At 40.6% G+C, this 20,435-nt stretch overlaps 2 protein-coding genes across 2 annotated transcripts; both read left to right on the top strand.

The window, feature by feature from the left end:
• The first annotated feature begins 11,940 nt into the window (after positions 1-11,940).
• LOC131473080 (dynein regulatory complex protein 8-like) lies at positions 11,941-12,584 on the top strand. Its single transcript, XM_058650602.1, has one exon. It carries the CDS (start codon positions 11,941-11,943, stop codon positions 12,430-12,432), a length of 492 nt encoding a protein of 163 aa, XP_058506585.1. The 3' UTR covers positions 12,433-12,584.
• Positions 12,585-14,248: 1,664 nt separating this feature from the next.
• Positions 14,249-16,751, top strand: LOC131473079 (parkin coregulated gene protein homolog). Its single transcript, XM_058650601.1, has 2 exons — positions 14,249-14,943; positions 16,220-16,751. Exons 1-2 carry the CDS (start codon positions 14,249-14,251, stop codon positions 16,749-16,751), a joined length of 1,227 nt encoding a protein of 408 aa, XP_058506584.1.
• Positions 16,752-20,435: the final 3,684 nt, after the last annotated feature.

Raw genomic sequence — 20,435 nt, 5'->3', positions numbered from 1 at the left:
GTCTCTGTCTCACTGACACATATTCATGTTGTCACTTTAAAGACGTCAGAGAGTCAATGTAGACACTTAACGCTCAAAAAAAGTGACAGATGAATTAAGACATGGTGAACAATGAAGTGACAACATGGAAATAATATATTTGTATTTGTTGTAGCTGCAACAATCACATGATTCCATGAATTACCTTTGATTTTGTGAGTTTTTTAGAAACTTTCTTCCTCTTCTGTTTTTCATGTTCTTACATAAACGAAGCATCTCTGGTTTGTTTGAGAACAAAGAGATGAATCAATAAAAAGAGTTTAGATACAGCACTGCATTAAATGTCCTATTGTAATGTAATGTAAAGTAATTAGTTACTCATGCAAAAAGAAACAGGAAATGAATGAATGAACATTCCCTGTGTATAAATATGTGACATCACACAGTTGCATTTGAGTAGTGAATGAAATGCGAGACTCGTTTTCCACACGGACACAGACAGAGACGATAAGACGAGCGACTGAAGCTGATTCTGGTTCAGAGGTTCAACGTTTCCCAGGTCTTTAAAACTGGTTTCCATCCCAAACCCCTGACAGCTTTATTTGGTGCATTGTCCTCGACTGTTGCACTTACTTCTCTGACTGAACTTGAACTTCACCCTCCAGCCAATCACAGGACTACAAACGTACAGTATCAAGAGATCAAGAAGTTTTTATTGTCATTATGAGGACAAAATGACATTTTTGCAGAGACTCCCGGCTTGAGGTACACAATAAAATAGCAAAAATAACGAAGGACTTGACATTTAAATAAGACACAACATATAAAAAGTATTACAAAATGTAATTAACCTCATAATAAAAAAAATAAAAACGAGAAAAGTGAACTTTTCTGTTTGATTTGAAACATTTTGAGTATTTAAACTCAGGTGTGTTTATACAGTTGATGCAAATGATTTTGTATTTTTGTCAGATTGTCTCGAGATTGTTCTGATAAAAACGATAGAAGAAATTCTTTATTATTCTTATAACCTCTGTATAAACTGTGTTTAAACAGAGTTAATATAATCTAAACTTTTGGAGAAAAAACTATTAGACTTGAAACTTGTTGTGACCTAAAGTGCAGCACGACACTGAGTTTGTGTGGCATCGACTGTACGTACAGTGTTGTCTCATAGTTGAAGGGTCAGCAGAGACCAGGTGTCACTGCTGTCACACAAGAATAGAAATATGACACACACACACACATGAAGAATGAAAGAATGAAAACGATGAATGTGGTTAAAGCGTGGAGAGCAGTCCTCAGTCCACGCTGAATATTGGCTCAAACTGTTCTCTAACAGAACTTCCAGCAGCAGCTTCTCTACTTGACTTGTGATTGTGAAGGAGTTCCTTAACTCAACTGTGTGGGGGAGGAGTCAGTGTGAACAAGCCTCCTGGAGGCGGAGCCCTCACTGCGACCTGACGCTGAGGGGGAGGATCATGGGGAGGATGTCTCTCTGCGTGTCTGACACTGACAGAGTGGTGTGAGACTGTGCGAGAGAAGCGCCATCTGTTGGCCATACTTTGTATATAAAAATAAAAAATAGACACGCCCAGGAGAAGGGGGCGTTACCTCAGCCAAACCTCTGCTTAAAGTTGTCGTCAAAGTGTCTCACACTGTTACCTCACAGCACTTACACTACAAACAGAGGTTAAATGGAGTGAATGATTATTGCTTTTCTGTCGTCTGTCATTGTTTGACCTGCGATGGTCTGGTGATCTGTTCCTGTGCCTCACCTTTCACCCTCTGAGCTGGGATGACCTTCATGTGGAGGATACAGCTGTAGACAATGACTGGATGTTATTAACATATCTATTGATTCTCGTAAAGTCTCTTCTTGCGACATCTCCTTTTTCTTTTAAGACTTACTTTACTTTAAGAAAGGGTTTTTATATTGACACACACACAACACTGGAAAAACCCTCATGAGAGCGTCAAATATTTCTCTTTCCACAAACGATGTTTAGGTTTTGTGCATTTCTAGTGATAATAGAAAGCCAATCATAGAATGCTCTGTACATGTGTTTAAGTGATTATTATTATTATCTTTCTGTTTGTCATTACTTCCAGAGAACAAATATGTGCATATCACACATTAGTGCTTTAATCTTAGAATCTGTGAAATGAGTGTTCTTGTTTCCCCTTTTTGTTCTTCAAGATTAAGGCCTCAGATCTACATCTGCATATCAAATGTATGCAGGATCTGTCTGTCTGTCTGTCTGTCTGTCTGCCTGTCTGTCTGTGTACTTCTGTGTTTGTCATTCCTGGTGTTGGAGCCACTGCTCTGCACGTTTCCGCCGCTCCTCCACAGCTGATTGAGTCAGTTCATCAGTCAGTTCTGCAGAAGCCTGATCATGAGCCTTTCATTTGAATCAGGTGTGTAAAACATGCAGGGACGTGGTTCCCCAGGACCAGGACTGAGAAACCCTGATCTACTTCAATGTGTTATTATCACAACATTTGGGATAAACTGTGATGTTATATTTCAGTGACACAGTGAGTGTGACGGGTGAGACATCCTTTTTCCTGTGAGTGCTTTGTGGCTCCGCCCATTCTGCTGTTCCACAGGTGACTCCAATTCAGCGATCAAGCTGTGGACATAAGAAGCTGTGCTCTCTCTCTGGAGTCATGCTGAGTCTGTGACTGATGTGTTTTCTCTGTGTCGAGTTTTCTCCGTTCAACCTTTTCTTACCTTGTTAGTGACGCGACGTGTGATACTGTGTCTAGTGAAGAGAGGGTGTGTTTGTTTCTTTATTTTGATGGTTTAAGTTTGTTTTAAGTCTTTCCCTCTATTGTAGGCCCATCAGCTCGCTTTAAGTTTACAATATGCTAATTCATTATAAATAAACGTTACTCCCCTCGTCCCCTGGACTTTACGGAGATTTAACAATGAGTGAAAAAAACAAACACACCAGAGTTCATGCAGGTTGCCATAGTGATGAATACACGACAAATGAGCTGTTACCGTATGTGCGATATAGATAAAACAATAAACAATAAATCATCTTTTTTAACTTGATTAGAACAATTAAAGCATTGGTTTGTGTTATTGATCAATCATTCCATCAAGACCTTTGAGCATTATGAAAATCAAGTGATGTGCGAGAGAACTACACGTGTAATTATAATGATGATGATGATGATGATGATGATGATGATGATGATGATGATGAGGCCCTTTCAGAGCTCTCAATGTACAAAAGATAGAGAAGAACAAATAAGTGGGATCATGAGGGGAAGGCCAGGTGGAATTTGATTTGGGGAAGACATTCACCATCTCTGAGCTCAGGTGGTTCCACAGGTGAATGCTCCTCATGGTGCAGGAGAGAGGAGGAGGATCTGAGGGAACAGGAGGAGGTCTGACAGATATAGAGGGGCAAGGTTATGACTTATGATGTGGTTTCAGTATCATTTATCAGAACCACTTGATGTTTGTGTCATGATTTGTTTGAAAGACCAAAGAGAGAGAGAGTTACAGGATGGAGTGGTAGGAGGGTGAGGGGAGGGTGAGGGGAGGGTGAGGGGAGGGGGGAGGCGGAGCTGATGTAACTGATGTGACAGTGAAAAAGAACCACAGAAGAGCCACAGAATGCAGTTGAATGGAAGAGAGTCCGAGGTCTGACAATAATGTTGAGAACAGTGTCTCAGAGCTAGATGATGTCAGAGAAATAGATGGATGTGGTTTGAGTTCTACGGTCCTTATAATGTAATAAATGATTTATATGCATCTCTTTATGAAGTAAGACAGTTTCTCTACCCTCTCGTCCAAATGTGCTCTCTTCTAGTTTAAGAAAACAGGATGGTGCAGGTCAAACCTCACCAAACCAGTGGCTGATGTAACGGTGGGTTGATACAAACATAACACTCTCATAAGAAACGCTAAAAAGGCTCAAATGTTTTTTTCTCTGCAGTGGACCATTTTACTTCCATTTGCTTTCAAGCATTCACTTTTTCTCTTTCAATACATAATTAGGAAAAAGAGTCTGTTAATACATTCAAAGCATAGAGCATGGATTTAGAATGTGAAAAACAGGTAGAACAACAGTGCATGTGCAGTGAATAATAATTAGCAACACTAATAAATGAATGAATGAATGAAAACTGGGAAGAATAAGCAGTTTTATTTATATATATATACATATATATATAATTGTGCACCTTCATGTCACTGCACAAACAGCTTACTGTCACTAGAGTATATATTGTGCTGAATTATTCATGCACATTCTAAGTTTGTATTGCATATTATCATATTTGTACAGCTGAAACATCTTTTTGTGAAAAGTCTCCTTTGAGCATATGCCATCAGCCCAGCAGCCATCTTTATTTGCCTCCTCGTAAAGGTCATCTCTGTCCCGATGGATTCATTGTTCAAGAGTAGAAAGTTCAACAAAACAAGATGAAATCAAATGATTTGCTGTGATATTCAAATGCTAGGGAGACATATTTGTAACAGTCACGATAAAGATGTTTGTAATTATATCTACGGCTGTTTCAGCCAATGAAGTGTGAATTTAAGCAGATAAATGTTCCTGCTGTTTTCACGTGTTTCTCTGTGCATGAGGACAAAGTGTCAAACTGAGGCAACAGAATGTGGAGTTATGGAGCTGAGGCGGTTGATGTGCTGCACAAAGACGTGATTGAAGGATTGCTGTGGTAATGGCTTTGACATATACTTATGAGAGTAGCATCATGCTGGGGCTGAGTGTGTGAGAACGTCACAGTGGATCAGGTTTCAGAAATGGCTCAGAAGAATGATGTTTGGAGACGAGAAATTCACCAAGTCACAAGTTAGTCTCATGTTTGACATCTCTGTACGTTTGCTCTGGGAACCACAGTTTGTAAACTGCTCACTCTTCAATGACCAATGACCATTAGCTTCAGGCTAAAGGAATAGTTTGAGTGTTACAGCGTTAAATGATAGAGATAGAAGGAAATCTTACTCCGGACTCTAACTCTACACATGAACCAGGCTTGTCTTCATACATCTGAATACACACCTGTTCACTGTCAGACAGCCCGATGAAGGGTTGATGAAGGAGGCGGGGTTTATAATCGGCTTTTTCATGGGATGAAAACGTGAACAGTGATTTGTTTCTTGCCAAATAGTGAGAATGCAGTGGTCATGTGACTGTCACTGTATGAATGACCACAATAATGCATCAAACAACCAACATCCACAGTGGCAGCCATTTTGTTTGCTTGCCCTGATGATGATGATGATGATGATGATGATGGCCTTGAAGGCAGTTGACTCAACAGTCATGTATTATTAAAGACTATCACTCTCACATTTGACTGTCTTAAGTTATTTTAAATAAAACACAAACATCTCAGAATCTCCCTCTGATGGACAAACACTCATGTTTTACCCACAATCCAATTATTTCTTCTTTTCTAAATCCTCGGGCAGAAAGATAAACAATAAACAATAAACAATAAACAATAGACAAATGAACAGCATCATGTGAAAAGCAGAGGTGCTAGTTAACCTGGTGGCTAAGATGGAAGCTAACACAAGCTCAGTATCTGCTGCTCTAATACATCACACACGGTTGTGATTAATCTTCATAAATGCCTCATTTCTGTCTAAGACATTGATTTTCTCTGTGGACTTTGGTGCAGCAGAGTGAGCGGTTTACAAACTTCTAACAGAGATAAAGTGGTGAACATTTTCTGACCTTTGAAGCCAAAAAGAAATGTAAGGGAATACCAAGACAAACAAGTTGAACCCGCTCATGCTACAGGGTGATGTGTGTCAGGTGATTTATCTCTGTGCTGGTTCTTTATCTAACAGACACCTGAGCAAGCACCGGATATTAAAGAGAAATCTGCCTTTCCTCAGTAAATCCAGACTCTTGCTGTCTGTAAGAACTCTACAAAAGAGTCAAAACCCAACGCCAGCAAAAATAGAAATGAGTGATCATAGCACACAATGTACAGAGGACATGAGCAGACAGGAAACAGGAAGCTTGAATCCCACACTGACATGTCAGTCCCTGCATGAGCATGAAGACGAGAGTTGATGCATCAACTCACCGTCCACTAACGCAAGGTCAGATGTGTGATTTCCTTCTTCTGTCGCATTAAAGTGAAGATGGGTCTGTCATCGTGTGTGTTACATGAAGCATCAGCTGTTATCTGTGAAGGACATGAAATCACAAACTTTCATTTCCAGGTTATTGTTCATTCATATTTACCTCAGTCAAACATGAGTCACACTTTGGTGCAGGAGAATGAGCAGTTTACAAAAGGCTTTTGTGGCTAAACTGAGTTGAACTCCGGAGTAATTCTTTGTAACCTGACATAATGACAGTGTTCCTCCTGGTTCTGGGGGATGAGGATGTCATCGAGGTCTCTGAGATCCTCATTAATGAAAACCTGAGAAACACTATGACATTATATTGAAGGCAGTTTTCACTCAAGGTGGTAAATGTTCCCTAAATCCAACTTAGTGAAAACTCGGACCTCATTGAGGATCTCAAAGGTTGAATTGAGGAGAGGTAGAGGATACCTGTTTTGAACAGTTGTTTAGTTTAATCCATGGTAGTCAATGCACAGATGCAAGGATCCGTCTCTCCACAAAGAAAAAACCCAGAGTCCTACACCAGGGTCCAAAGGTCCACAGAGAAATCGGCCACACTGTGTCTGCATCAGGGAACGTGACGTCCAAAAACCTGCTGCATTTCTGCAAAAAACTCATTTAGTGACAGAGTTACTGGAGTGTGTGAGTTATAAGCCCGGGCCGGAGCTGGGAATCCCATAATGAACAGGAAAGATCGCTAAATAACTCTGACCAAGTTTATGTTGATTGATATCGTGATCATTGACCTGTAAAGTAAGAGGGGGCGGGATCATCACCTCAGAATGTGCAGCAGCTGTATGACACTGGCTCATGACTTCAGTCACTTAATGCCGTTCAACACTTGTGCGGAATTATTCACTTCTTCTCTGTCCACTATCATTCAGCCATTCATTCATAAACAGAGTATAAGTGTTAATGAGCATCTTAACAGAAGTGTTACAGATGAGTGATACAGGTGATCTCTCTGTTCTTCACATGCAGAGTGATAAAATACAGACTTCCGTCCTCAGCATTCCTGGATCAGCTGTGGTGACTGTGTCCACTCTTATTTCATACATACACAAATAAACCTAAAACATGTTATTCTTAAGGTTTTTCTTTTTGCAATTTCTGCAGTTTCTAGTGACAAATGAGTGTTTTTTGTTATCAACTGTATGTTTTTACTGGACGTTATTACTGTGTTTTATTACAATGTTCATACTCAATACAGCTGTGGAGAGTTAGTCTTTAGATGGAGAGGATGATGTAGACCCTGCCTCTATAATTACTGCATGGGAGCTAATTACCTGTATCAATCTTCTCATGAAAGAATACAAGACAGTGGCAAAAAGCCACTCTCTCCAAATGTTTCTTAGTGTAAAGCTGTTAAATAAATGATCTTATAATACATTATTTGACTTACATTGTAGATTTGATTATGTTTAAGCTGAAGTAGAAAACCAGGGTGACAGCAGTGATCTGTCCATCTCTGACTGACACCATGATTCCTCACCTCACTGTTCTTCTGCCTGTAGTCACATGTGATGCAGACCAACATTTCATCTCTCTCTCATTTGTTAGTCTGTGTATTAAACATTGAGCTCACTGAGCTCCATGTTGATTTATTATCTGCTCTCTAACTATTCATTGGGTCTATTCTAGTTATGAGCTATAAATGTGTGTGTGTGTGGCAGGAGGAGGTGGAAGAGGAGGAGGAGGAAGAGGAAGAGGAGGAGGAGCACAGTCTGGCAAAGAAAGTCAAGCAGCTGAGGGATCCACACATCAGAGACATGAAGGACAAACCAAGGAAGATCCATGTCCGTGTGTGCGTGTGTGTGTGTGTGTGTGTGTGTGTGTGTGTGTGTGTCCTGGCGTCTGTCAGTGCGTCACTATGACAAACAACAAAAGTTATCGTTCCATCCACGAGAAAGTAATTACTCGCCCCATGATGAACTCAGCAGCATGCTGCAGTGTTACAGCTCGTCACACAGCTTCAGAGTTATCACCAGCAGTGGTGTGTGTGTGTGTGTGTGTGTGTGTGTGTGTGTGCGTGTGTGTGTGTGTGGGGGGGGGGGGGGGGACAGCTGATCAGACATGATGGTCTGTTCAGAGCTGGCTGTATAAAAACACTGCACTCTCGTTGTCTCAGTAGAATCAATGTGACTGGAGCATTTTTTTGAAATGTCTTAATTAAAAAAGTGATTTGCAGTTTTGATGGTTTTGATGGTTTTGATGGTTTTGATGGTTTTGATGGTTTTGATGGAGGGGTGCACCATTTCCAGAATCAGATTTGCTAATCCGGGGATTAGGTAAATTGGACGCTCATAGGTGTGAGTGTGATAGTGGGTGGTGGTTTGTCTCCATGTGTCCCTGTGATGGACAGGTGACCTGTCCCGGGTGAACCCCCGCCTATCGCCCTATGTCAGCTGAGACTGGCACAGTTTCCACGGCGACCCCCATGTGGAGGATAAAGCGGTAGAAGATGGGAAATTTGCTAATCCAAAATTGTCATACAAATAAATCACAGAATTCTCAGCGTTCCAGCACATGGCAGGCAGGATAATCTGGAGCAGGTTTAAGTACTCTATAGCCCTGCCCCCAGCTGCCCCAGGACATCCTGCCACACCTCTCTGCAGGAAAGAGCAAACTGAAGCTGGGGACACAGTCAGAGTCTGCAGGACACAGAAATCTGAATCAATCAAACATGTTTACCTTTTGAGACGAGTGTGATGATGACTGACCATGCAGCTGCAAACACATGGGTTATAACAGGAAATAGTGTCAGAAGATGAAGAAGACAGGAAGTAGTGGGACTATCAAAACAAGAGTTTGATCAATCACATGATCATGTGATCTGTGATCGTCTGAAACCAGGTTCATGTGTCCTCATCTGAAACAAAAGAGAGATAATGATGATCATTGTGTCCACACTTAGCCTCAGTCATTCCATTCATGTCATCGTTCTGTGAGGATCAGAGATGTTTGTGATTGATCTGTTGATCTGAATGGATTCAAAGTTTACAGGTTGAATCCAGCATCACTTTCATCCGTTCATCTTTGACACCTGCTTCATGTGTCTCCATGTCCCACTGGAGTTTCTTGGGTTTAAACTCTCTAAAGGTATTTTATGTGCAAATTGAACATTAAACAGGTGGATGGAAAATTCACTAAAGTGTATTTTATGACGACAGTAAAGGTTCAGTTCTATATAATATTAACTCAAGTCTGGGTTAAGGAGTGAAAAGCATTCATGCATTTACGTTGTTCCTTAATTCATTCAACTCACATTTCTCATAAAGTCAAATATATATTATTACTGCGCCTTTCAAGTGAGTTCAGTTTTTTGATTTAGTTTTTTCATCATCGATGAAAAACTTGAGTTGTTCAGTCAATTCAGTTCAATGTTGTTTGTGTCGCATTTGTGTTCACACACACACACACACACACACGATCTGAAGGCACATGCTGAGGTCAAGACGTTCCAGAGAAGGAGAGAAGGAGAGAAGGAGAGGAGAGAGGAGAGAGGAGAGAAGAGAGAGAAGAGAGAGAGGAGGGAAGGAGAGAAGGAGAGGAGAGAGGAGAGAAGAGAGAGAGGAGAGAAGGAGAGGAGAGAGGAGAGAGGAGGAGAGGAGAGAAGGAGGCACATGCTAAGGTCAAGACGTTCCAATTATGACAGAGATAGCAAACAGTGACATAATGAACAAGCACTTGGCAACAGTGCAGAGAAAGAGAAGAAGAAATCTCTGAAGGAAAGAAGGAGAGAAGGAAGGAGAGAGGAGAGGAGAGAAGGAGGTTCATTTTCAGTCCTGTGTAGAGAAAGGACAAAGACTCTTAATGTTATTCGTGTGTGTGTGTCAGTTTTATTCATTAGTCTAACTAAAAGAAAATAAATGTGAACAAAAACAAGAATAAACTTCTACTGACAAAAGTCTGGCAAAAAATGTAAAGGCACGAGGAGGCAGCTTTATTTACAGCACATTTCATACACACACTCAGTGCTTTATGACATTTCAGAAACATTTCAATTACAATTACAACACAAATGAAACAGACCACATAAAGAAACATAAAGAACAAAAGACAAATATGGCTTTAATGATGCACAGGAGCTATAGTTATAGCGCTGTCCATATAAAAACTCCAGTGTTGATTGATTTGACTCTTCTTCAATTCCACGTTATGTTTCAAACATTTCTGTCATCTTATTGTTTCCTCATTTCTCACTGAGCAATATCAGCTCTGATTGACTGTGACTCTTGTTCATTCTAAATGTCTGCTGATGATTTCACTGCTTCTGTTGTGTTTTATAGAAATAAATGATCGTTTATCTGTGAAGTGTTGCATTGTTTGACAGAGATATGCGTATAAAAGCCACAGCAGTATTTTAAGCTGACAGCAGCAAGGTGGAGATTTTCAGCTTTGCTGCATTGTTATTGTGTGTAATATGTAAGTCTTCAAATAAATAAAGCAGCAAAATACAGGAACAAAACAACAATACATCCCAGGAGGAGGTGTTATGCTGAGTCGGTTTAAGTCCAAAATGCTCAGCTGTCAATCAACAGTGAGGCTCAGAGTGTATTTAAATTCCTTTGATGTTTGATGTTCTAAAGTGAGGTGTAAGTGTATAGAGTGTAGAAACCACATGAGATGAATCATGTTGAGATGAAGTGAGTCAATAAAGTAGCGATGTTAATTATCGTGTGACCTTTGAGTTAAGGAACTGGGTAAGGGTTCCATCTGACCTTCAAACTTGGCAGGTGACTCTGTGTGCACCAGTGAATACACAGTGTGGTAGAAATGCTCCAGACATTTTGCTAAGACAGTCAGTAAAGAGAGGAGGATCAGGTGAGACTTTGTGGAGTCAGTGATGAGTTAAGTTGAAGACAGCTCAGATGCCTGATGGTATTTACTTCCTCTGCTACAGTTGACCTTTGGTTGGACTGTGTGGTTGAGTTCAGTGCGGTTCAGGTTCAACAAAGATATAATGAAGCACACTCTTAGACAAATGATGGCCTTGTTCTGAGTTTGTCAGTTGCTCATTTAAAGAAGGCAGAATAATGTGTTTTTTCCTCTTTACAAAGTCATGTCTGTAGCCACGCTGTGAGCAACACAAAGACAACAGTGACACACACATATCAACTAGCCAGCAAAGCACATTCATGCTTTCATGATTTCAGTTGGATTGCCTTTTGACCTCTGACCTTTCAACTTGGACCCTGCACAGCTGCCTAATGACTTCCTGCTCGTATGTATTTGATGTGCTGCATTGGCAAAATCATTCCCTGGTGTCAGCGGAACCTTAAAAGAAACATTCATCACTTCAGAGGATTCACATGAGGGCGCTCACACTCGTCTCTCGTTACGCCGCGTGTTTTGAAAATGATGGATTTTGGGAATAATGATGAGTCGATAAAAGGTTGACTGAGTCAAACCTGACTGTATAGATTCATGTTGCAGATTCACAGACAGTACAGGGACGTATCCTTTGGTTTGAGAAGTGTTTGTAATCTGCTTCCTCTTCACACCTCACAAATCCATCAGTATTTGTTTACGTTCCTGTCAGTTTTGTATAAATGTTATGAAACCCGTTTAGTTTGGTTTTGTCTGTGGCTTCAGTCGAGGATCCCACACAGTTACAGTCTATAACCAGCAGGGGGGTTTGTGTGCTTCATCTCGCCATCACTAATAACACTTCTTTTAAAACAAATGCCTTTGATGTTTGAATACATAATTATATCACATGACATAAAAGGCAAATTTCTATTTCAAAGAAATGGACCCAGTGTCATAGCAAGAGGTGTTTCTGTTCTCAGGTCGGTTCCTGTTCCAATAGAGTCGAGGAATAAGGAAGGAAAATGACAGAGGGTGCAGATGACGCCGTGGTGTCTGAGGACAACTTACTGCACAAGAAGATTACAGATGCTTTTCAAGTCTTTGACACCAACAACAACAGTTCAGTGGATGTCAAGGACACTGGTACCATCATGTATTCACTGGGTTGCTTCCCTTCTCAGAAAGACATAGGTGAACTTAAAGCTGAGGTAGAAGATAATAACACAGGAATTGTCTTTCTGGACAAGTTTGTCCCAGCCATGACCAAAGTGTTGCAGGAGAACAAGTTTCCTCCGATCTCAGAGGACGTTCTTCTTCAAGCCTTTGAGGTTCTGGACAGAGAACAGAAAGGATACCTGGACTCTGAGGAGATGATAGAGTACATGACAAAGGAAGGTGACGCCTTCACTGAGGAGGAGATGACAGAAATGCTGTCAGCACTCGCTGACAATGAAGAGAAGTTCATCTATTACAAAGACGTCATCAGTGAATTGGTCTTTGAACCAGGCATGTAAACTGCACTGTTGAAATACATTCTATTTTATTTGTATAGCGTCAAATCACAACATGCATGATCCCAGATCTCTGTACAGAGACAACATCAGTTCACACAATGAGCAAACACTAGGGGGCAGTGGAGAGAAAAAAGGAAGAAATCTCTGACAGAACCACACTCACAGATGTGCAGCATCTGCCTCGACCGGTTGGGGTGAAAGGAAAAATGGGGGAGAGAAAGAGGGGAGAGAAAGGACAAGAGGGAGATGTAGAGACAGAAGAGAGAGACCAGGAGCAGATACACAACAACTGGATCAAGTTTATACGGGACAGTTAGAGTCAGTGATGACATGTTTATACAACGATGATGTCATTTATATAAGCGGCAGCAGCAGCAGATACTTTTAATTATAGCATCATAATAATGGTGATGATATGTATGATGTATGATAGCAATCTGGATCCTGCAACCTGAGCACACACAGAGAGAGAGAGAGAGAGAGAGAAAGAGAGGAAAGACACAAACTAGGGAGAGAAAGAACAAAGTTAATGACATATAATAAAGTCATATTCATAACCCTGAGTGTGAGAGAGTGAGTGTGACAGAGTGAGTGTGCGTGCACCACAGGAAACCCTAGGTCTATAGCAGCAGAACCTGAACCAGCTCTAACTATAAGCTTTATCAAAAAGGAAGGTTTTAAGTCTAACTTTAAATACAGAGAGAGGCTCCGCCTCCCAAACTGTCATTGGCTGCTGGTTCCACAGGAGAGGAGGAGCCTGGTAACTGAAGGCTCTGCCTCCCATTCTGCTCTGACAGACTCTGGGAACCACAAGTAAACCTGTGTTCTGGATCCTAAGTGATAATCCAGCTTTGAGTGTTCACCCCTCTGAGAGCTGAAAGAGAAGAGGACATGAACGTGTGAAAGATGGAGGATCTAGGCAGACTGAGTTTCCCTCTGTCTCACAAACATGTACCAACATGTAGTTTGTGTACAAAACAAAACATTATGTCTATTATTGACTCCTGTCAAACACAAATGAGCAACAATAATGCAGCGCCGCAGATGCTAACTGCTCAGAAACCATGGATGTGTGTTCACACCATATGTCACAGCTGCATCATTTATAATCATGTGACTCATTGTGTAAAATGTTGACAAAAGTTCAGTTGTTTGAAATAGAGAAGAAAATGAATGGTTGATGATGAGGAACAGAAAAAGTGTGAAATCTTTTTTTATTCTTCTCTTGTCTACTAGAAAAGCTTCTACATGTAGAGTTTATAGAATAAGTCATTTAGTGGCTGAGCTTTAAGATAAGATAAGATAAGATAAGATAAGATAAGATAAGATAAGATAGCTTTATTTATCTCACAGTGGAGAGAAAACGGCGTTACAGCAGCTCAACAATAGATAATAAACAAACAAACAATATACAAGTAAGTAATACAAGTAGGAAATGATTTACATATATATATATAGTATATAAATATAAGTATAAACAGCACATGGCTTCTATAATGTCGCATTACTACATTATCTTCTATTCCTGATGTGTGGCAGGCTGCACACTCAGAGAGGTGCAATGCTGCTAAAGTTCTCCCACACAGTCCAAAGTCGTCTCCTAATCATTTTCAACACATGCTACGATTTACAGTTCAAAGTTGTTCAAATCACTGACTGTGCAGGTGCCTCATACAATCCAAAAAAACACTCGACTCTACTGAATATGTGCCTTTTATCATGTGATGTAATAATGATGTCATCAATAAAAATAGTTTCACCCTATGAGTGCTTTTAGAAATGCAAATTAGTGGCTTTTGATTCTGAATTTCAAGTCATGTCATTGAAAAGGACTTCTGTGGAGAATTCCAAGCTGGCAGAAGGCTTCAGTCAGCAGTCTTATATGAAGGGGTATGTGGTGGCGGGCCCTCCGTCTGCTGGGGCTTTTAAGAAACACCTGTATAGACCGACCACTTTGCGCAAAGCGTACGATAATGGACTCCTGCCATTAATGGTGGTGCATGGCGGTGTACGCAACAACATATCATGGATGGCACAAATCCAGAGGCTGGACTACTACTACTACCTGCCTCTGTTCTTTGATGGCTTACGTGAGACTGATCATCCATACGAGCTCTTTGCCCGCCAGGGGATCCATGACCTGTTGGAACATGGAGGCGACAAGATCCTGCCCATCATCCCCTGGCTCATCATCCCCATAAAGAAAGCCCTGAACACACGGGACCCCCGGGTGATCTGCACAACGCTTAAAGCCCTGCAGCATCTGATCATGTGTACAGACAAGGTGGGAAAAGCTCTGGTGCCATACTTCAAAAATATTCTCCCCATGTTCAACTACTATAAGAATAAGAACATCCGCACTGGTGATGCTATTGACTACAGCCAGAGGAAGGGACAGAACATCGGGGACCTGGTTCAGGAGACTCTGGAGAAGATGGAGCGTTACGGAGGAGAGGACGCCTTCGTAAACATCAAACACGTGGTGCCCACCTACCAGTCCTGCATGACCAAGTAAGGTGGGTTACAGTTACCTTGGATACGAGGTAGGTTCTACCTATTTAACATTCTAACTCTTAAAATATATAATTAATGTTAATACTTTAACTTTGACTAAGCATTTTTCACCCTGAATGCTGAATCAACAAAAGGGAAATGGAGTCAGTGGGAGGGGGAGGAAATAATGAAGCTATAGCAGCACTGGGACAGTGAGGTGTAAAACAAACAGGCCTTCATTACGATTACGCCTCACTTGCAATGTTATATATATATATATATATATATATATCTTATATCCATAACAATAATCAAATGTTATTATTTAATATTAGAATATTAAATAAGGTAAACATGAATATACTGTATATCTTAAACTGGTTTCCACCACTAGGGGCAGGCACACAGCACAAACATGTGCCTTAGACCTGGAGAACCCTAATTATGCTTGCAGCTGAAACCTATTTTCAGACTTTACCCGGCAACAAGGAAGACTATTTTCTGATTGGCTGATAGGTTGCTAATTCAAGACAGCTGTATGACTGGACTACGCAGAGCAATCTGCCTTCACATCATCCATAGAACAAACAGCATTCCATGCTAACATCAAAAACCTCAACTGTAATTTTAAGCTTCTTTACCAAGATAACCAGTCATCAGCTCGTCAGTCAGGGATGATTCTTAGACCTGGAGAACCCTGACTAATGTTACTGCTTAAACCCAAGCTAGTCCGACTATTACAACAAACATCTGCTGTAAAAAAAAAAGGGTCTATTATGCCAGGTTTATTCAAGACATTACACATACACAGTATGAGTTAAACCCATTGACATGAGTGCAAAATCTGCATATAATTAAATGATCATCGTTGAGATTGGGACTAAACTGGTGGAAAGAAATAGCCCTCCTCTCTTCCACAGAGAACAGGTGAACAAATGTGGGAGCTAAACAATTCCTGTGCAGTAACAGTTGACCTTGAACTTAGATTGAATACGTTCAAAGGTTTACTTTATTGAGAAACCTCTCACGTACTGTGAATAAACTTCAGCTTGGAGGTGGCAAAAGTAACAAGGAAAATAAGAAAGCCGCATAAAAAGACTTAACTTTTGACAGAATTTCATTTATTAAACATTTGCATGGTTGGCTGTACATTATTATATTATTGACATGACTGTTCAGAGGGTGTTTGGGTGGTTATTGTTTAAATAAAGGACTCATTATTATAAACCAAACAAATTGTTTTGTTTTGTGTGATATACCTTCACAACCTTCACAACCTTTACAACCTTCACAGCCTTCACAACCTTCACAACCTTTACAACCTTCACAACCTTCAAAACCTTTACAACCTTTACAACCTTCACAACCTTCACAACCTTTACAACCTTCACAACCTTTACAACCTTCACAACCTTCACAACCTTTACAACCTTTACAACCTTCACAACCTTCACAACCTTTACAACCTTCACAACCTTTACAACCTTCACAGCCTTCACAACCTTCACAACCTTTACAACCTTCACAACCTTCACAACCTTTACAACCTTCACAACCTTTACAACCTTCACAGCCTTCACAACCTTCACAACCTTTACAACCTTCACAACCTTTACAACCTTCACAACCTTTACAACCTTCACAGCCTTCACAACCTTCACAACCTTTACAACCTTCACAGCCTTCACAACCTTCACAACCTTCACAGCATTCACAACCTTCACAACCTCCACAACCTTCACAGCCTTCACTGCCTTCACAACCTTCACAACCTTTACAACCTTCATAGCATCCACATCATTCACAACAGTTATCTTGCAGAATGAGTCTGCTAACTGGTGGGATGGAAAAATAGTGAAAATAACAGCTAAGCTGAGTGCAGGATGCTAAGGTGGAGAACATAATTGAAAAACTGACATACCAAAATCACTGGATGCTCGTCTCAGTTATGGTCTGAATTCTGACGAAATGTACAAATACAAGGCTGACCCAGAGGATGCCCATTTCTGCCTCACTCAAGAAATAGCCTTGCTTGAAGGGACCTGGCTCATTCAGTGGCAGCAACAACTGCAAACAGCTGCTGGCGAATAATAGGAAACAGGACTGAGCTCAAAATACAGGGGTGTCTCGAGCTGTCATCCAAAGCTGCCACTGAGGTATTTCTTGCTAAAAAAGAAGCAAACTTTGGTCTCTTCCCCTTCCTCTGTGAGGAGCCTTGAAAAAGAGATGCATGGACTTCTGGCATAGAGTGGGATAAGGAGCAATGAATGGCTCTCCACAGATGAAATGACCTAAAGACGCCTTTACTGGTGCTGATAATGCAGTGTTTTCTGTTTATTTAGTTCATTTAAATATGAGAGTAGACTGAGAGTGAGACTGCTCCTCTCAGCAGCTCCCAGGTTAGGTTACTTATTAGCAGCAGATACAACCTGAGCATGACCCTCAGGTGATCCAGTTATAAACTCCTCTGGCTTCTTCCATGTGCTTTTCATGCATTTTTAACATGTTTGGGTTCTGCATGAGAATTGCTCCATAAAACACAGAGATGAACAAGTAACTAAACAGGCAACAGAATCCAAATACTGTCTAATCAAAATTAAACAGCATTTTTAAATTCAAGCTGCTTTTCACCATGTTGTATGTAATAATGGTCATGTGACCACATACAACCACCCTTGAGACAAAGAAGAAAAACAAAATCATATGTTATGAAAGTGCTGTTGTGCATTTCTGATGCACTGCTTTGCACTGATAACATTTAGGGACTATAGTCTGACACTGTCCTGCTGAAATTGCCAGTGATGGAGTTTCTGGTAAAAGTTGTGAAAGGAGCCTCCGTCACTCCAGTATAATCCTCTGCATCTGGAATGTTTCCACTGTCTTTGATTCCATCTCACATGAGAACTTGACAGCATTGCTGTGAGGGATGACTTTGGCTCTGGTTAATACAGTTTCAGGTGTGATAAGTGTCAATGATTCCCAAGACCATTTGGCTATGTCCATCACAGGAGCTTTTTCTCATATCATACCACCTGAGGGAGGGCTTGATGTTCACAAATATTCTGTCACAGTTTTCATCCTTGGAGCTCTACACAGCAACATTTCCCCTGACTTCCTGAACCTTCTCATAATATTGTGAATTGTAGATGGTGACAGACAGAACTTGGTGTCTTAGACCCGTCCCTGCTTGCAAAGGCTAAATCTTTGGTGGATGCTTATTTATACACTTATTTTACATATCCTCACCTGTTAGCAGTGAATCTTTCAGAGCAGCATTATATAACTGCAGACTGCAGATATTGCAGATTGTCCCAATAAAGAAGTTTTATAAATATATATATATATAATCAGATTTGTCAGTGAAGAAACTGAAAACCATTCATTGGTACTTGTATTTGTTAAAGGTTCAGGTGATTCAACATATTACAGAATCTCCATGATGTTAAAATCTGTAAAGTCTAAACAACAAGAACGTGCTTCTCTAAACACAGAGATTTGAGTTTCCACCTTTAGGAGACTAATGCATAGGGTTAGGGTTCTAAAGACTGTGCTTTGACACAGTTTTGATAATAATACTGGACACAAACATGTTATGGAACCTGTGTGCACCATCTTGACTGTTGGGCAGTTACATTCATAACTCTTAAAATTTTAAAATGAAAGTTATGAGGGTCACAGTAAACCCAGTCTTTACTAATAACAAAAACCACAACACACTGTTTGCAGTCTTCTGCTTCTTATTAAAACATGAAGCTCTGTGGCCCATTTTTATGGCACTCATAACATAATTGTGCCCTTAATTCAAAAACTACCCACTACTACTATTGTTCATTGCAGTTTAAAGCAGGAAAGTGCTTTGTAAGCAGCTTTCATACTATTACTTTTGAATATAAAACCAAAGCGCTGCTGCAGTGCTTGCTTCTTATTATGTCGACACGGCAACAGAATGCATAAGCAGTGATAATAGTGTGTCCTTGTCTTATGTTAAATGTAAGACGGTATTTCTCTGTCCATCTCACGTTAACAGTGAGGTCAGCGATGAGTTTCCAGCAGAGAGACTACGAGGATGAGCAGTGAATCCAAACCAAGATTCCAAGCACAGAAGCTGAATATAAGAGTGGATATGACGTAAATCACAGAGACACTGAAGGAAGTTTCACAGCGACAGAAAGTGAATGCAGCAGAAAGAGCTGCTCGCTATTATTGAAACTGCAATTCTACATTTGGCAAACTTGTGTGTGTTTGAGTGTGTGTGTGTGTCTTGGCGCTCTATCAGCGAGTGTGTGTCAGTGAGTCGCTCCGTCGTCACATCTTACAGTTACTCACAGCTTCATGTGATTTATGTCACGTCTTTGATCATTGACAGTTCCACATGTTTGTTTCTCTCAGTGTTTGTTAAAGTTGTAAAATAATGTGACACAAATGTCACAGTTCAGCAGTTTCCACTCACCTGACTCCACCCACTCTACCTGCCAAGACACACCTCCTCATCAAGCCAACACGACTCACCTGTGATTACAGCTGCTCCTCATCTCCTGCAATCAGGCCTCCTTATAAACGCCAGCTCCTCACACACTCAGTCCTTAGCCAGATTGATTCTTCAGTGTTTGTTTCAGGACTGACTTGTGAACCCTGTACCTCAGCCTGTACCTCAGCCTGTACCTCAGCCTGTACCTCAGCCTGTACCTCAGCCTGTACCTCAGCCTGGACCTCAGCCTTCTGTCCCTGACCACGTCTGTGCCTCTGCGTGGTAATGATTCTCCATGTTGAGTAGGTCTCTCTGCAAACAGACCTATGTGGAGCTCCTCACTGTGAGATCTGACCACACTGATCGCTGCTAAAACCCAAACTCAGTGAGCAGTTTTCTCTGTGGGGTGATGATGTCACACATCCATACAAATAATAAAGACACTCCCTTCCTAAACAGCATAAAATCTGCTGAAAGTTGCAAAAAAATTCTTAAAATAAGTGAAAGTAAGTTCACAAAGTATTAAATAACAGAAATGATTTAAAATACCTCTGACACAGCTGACTCGGCTGCTTCATGGTTCCAGCTCTGCCTCATAAAACCTTTACTGTATCTTTAAAAGTGGTGGACATAATAAGATTGTTGGATAAGCTCTGTAGAGCTCCAGAATGACAAATATCAACTATATTAAGACATTATTTTATTTTTCTTTGAACTGCAAAAACATCTTCTTAAGCTTTGAAAAATAAGTCTTTAAAATTAAAGAAAAGAAAAAGGCTTATTTGTGAGAGTTTCATTCACACTACAGTGAAGTTTATTCTCCTGAGGAGATCAGAAGGTTTTTTTTATGAATGTGTTTTTATATTGAAAATAAAGCGATTCAATTATGATATCATTAGATTTCACATCTGCAGAGCAAGTGCACTCTTTACTTACTTTGTGTGTATTTGGTCACAATGTGTCTGCTTTGTATTTGTGAAAGTAATAAGATACTCTGCCACTGTCCATGCTCTCAGATCTGATAGCGACCGAGTTTGTTCTT

This window comes from Solea solea, chromosome 14 (assembly GCF_958295425.1).
Source record: "Solea solea chromosome 14, fSolSol10.1, whole genome shotgun sequence".
In the NCBI taxonomy this organism is placed as follows: Eukaryota; Metazoa; Chordata; class Actinopteri; order Pleuronectiformes; family Soleidae; genus Solea; species Solea solea.
Note: the sequence above shows the minus strand (reverse complement) of the source record. Positions and strands in the feature narration are given on the sequence as shown.

Coding starts and splice junctions, on each gene's coding strand:
- LOC131473080 (XM_058650602.1), top strand. CDS start 11,941: ATGACAGAGGGTGCAGATGACGCCGTGGTGTCTGAGGACAACTTACTG.
- LOC131473079 (XM_058650601.1), top strand. CDS start 14,249: ATGTCATTGAAAAGGACTTCTGTGGAGAATTCCAAGCTGGCAGAAGGC. Junction 14,944..16,219: donor TACCAGTCCTGCATGACCAA/GTAAGGTGGGTT, acceptor CAACCTTCACAG/CCTTCACAACCTTCACAACC.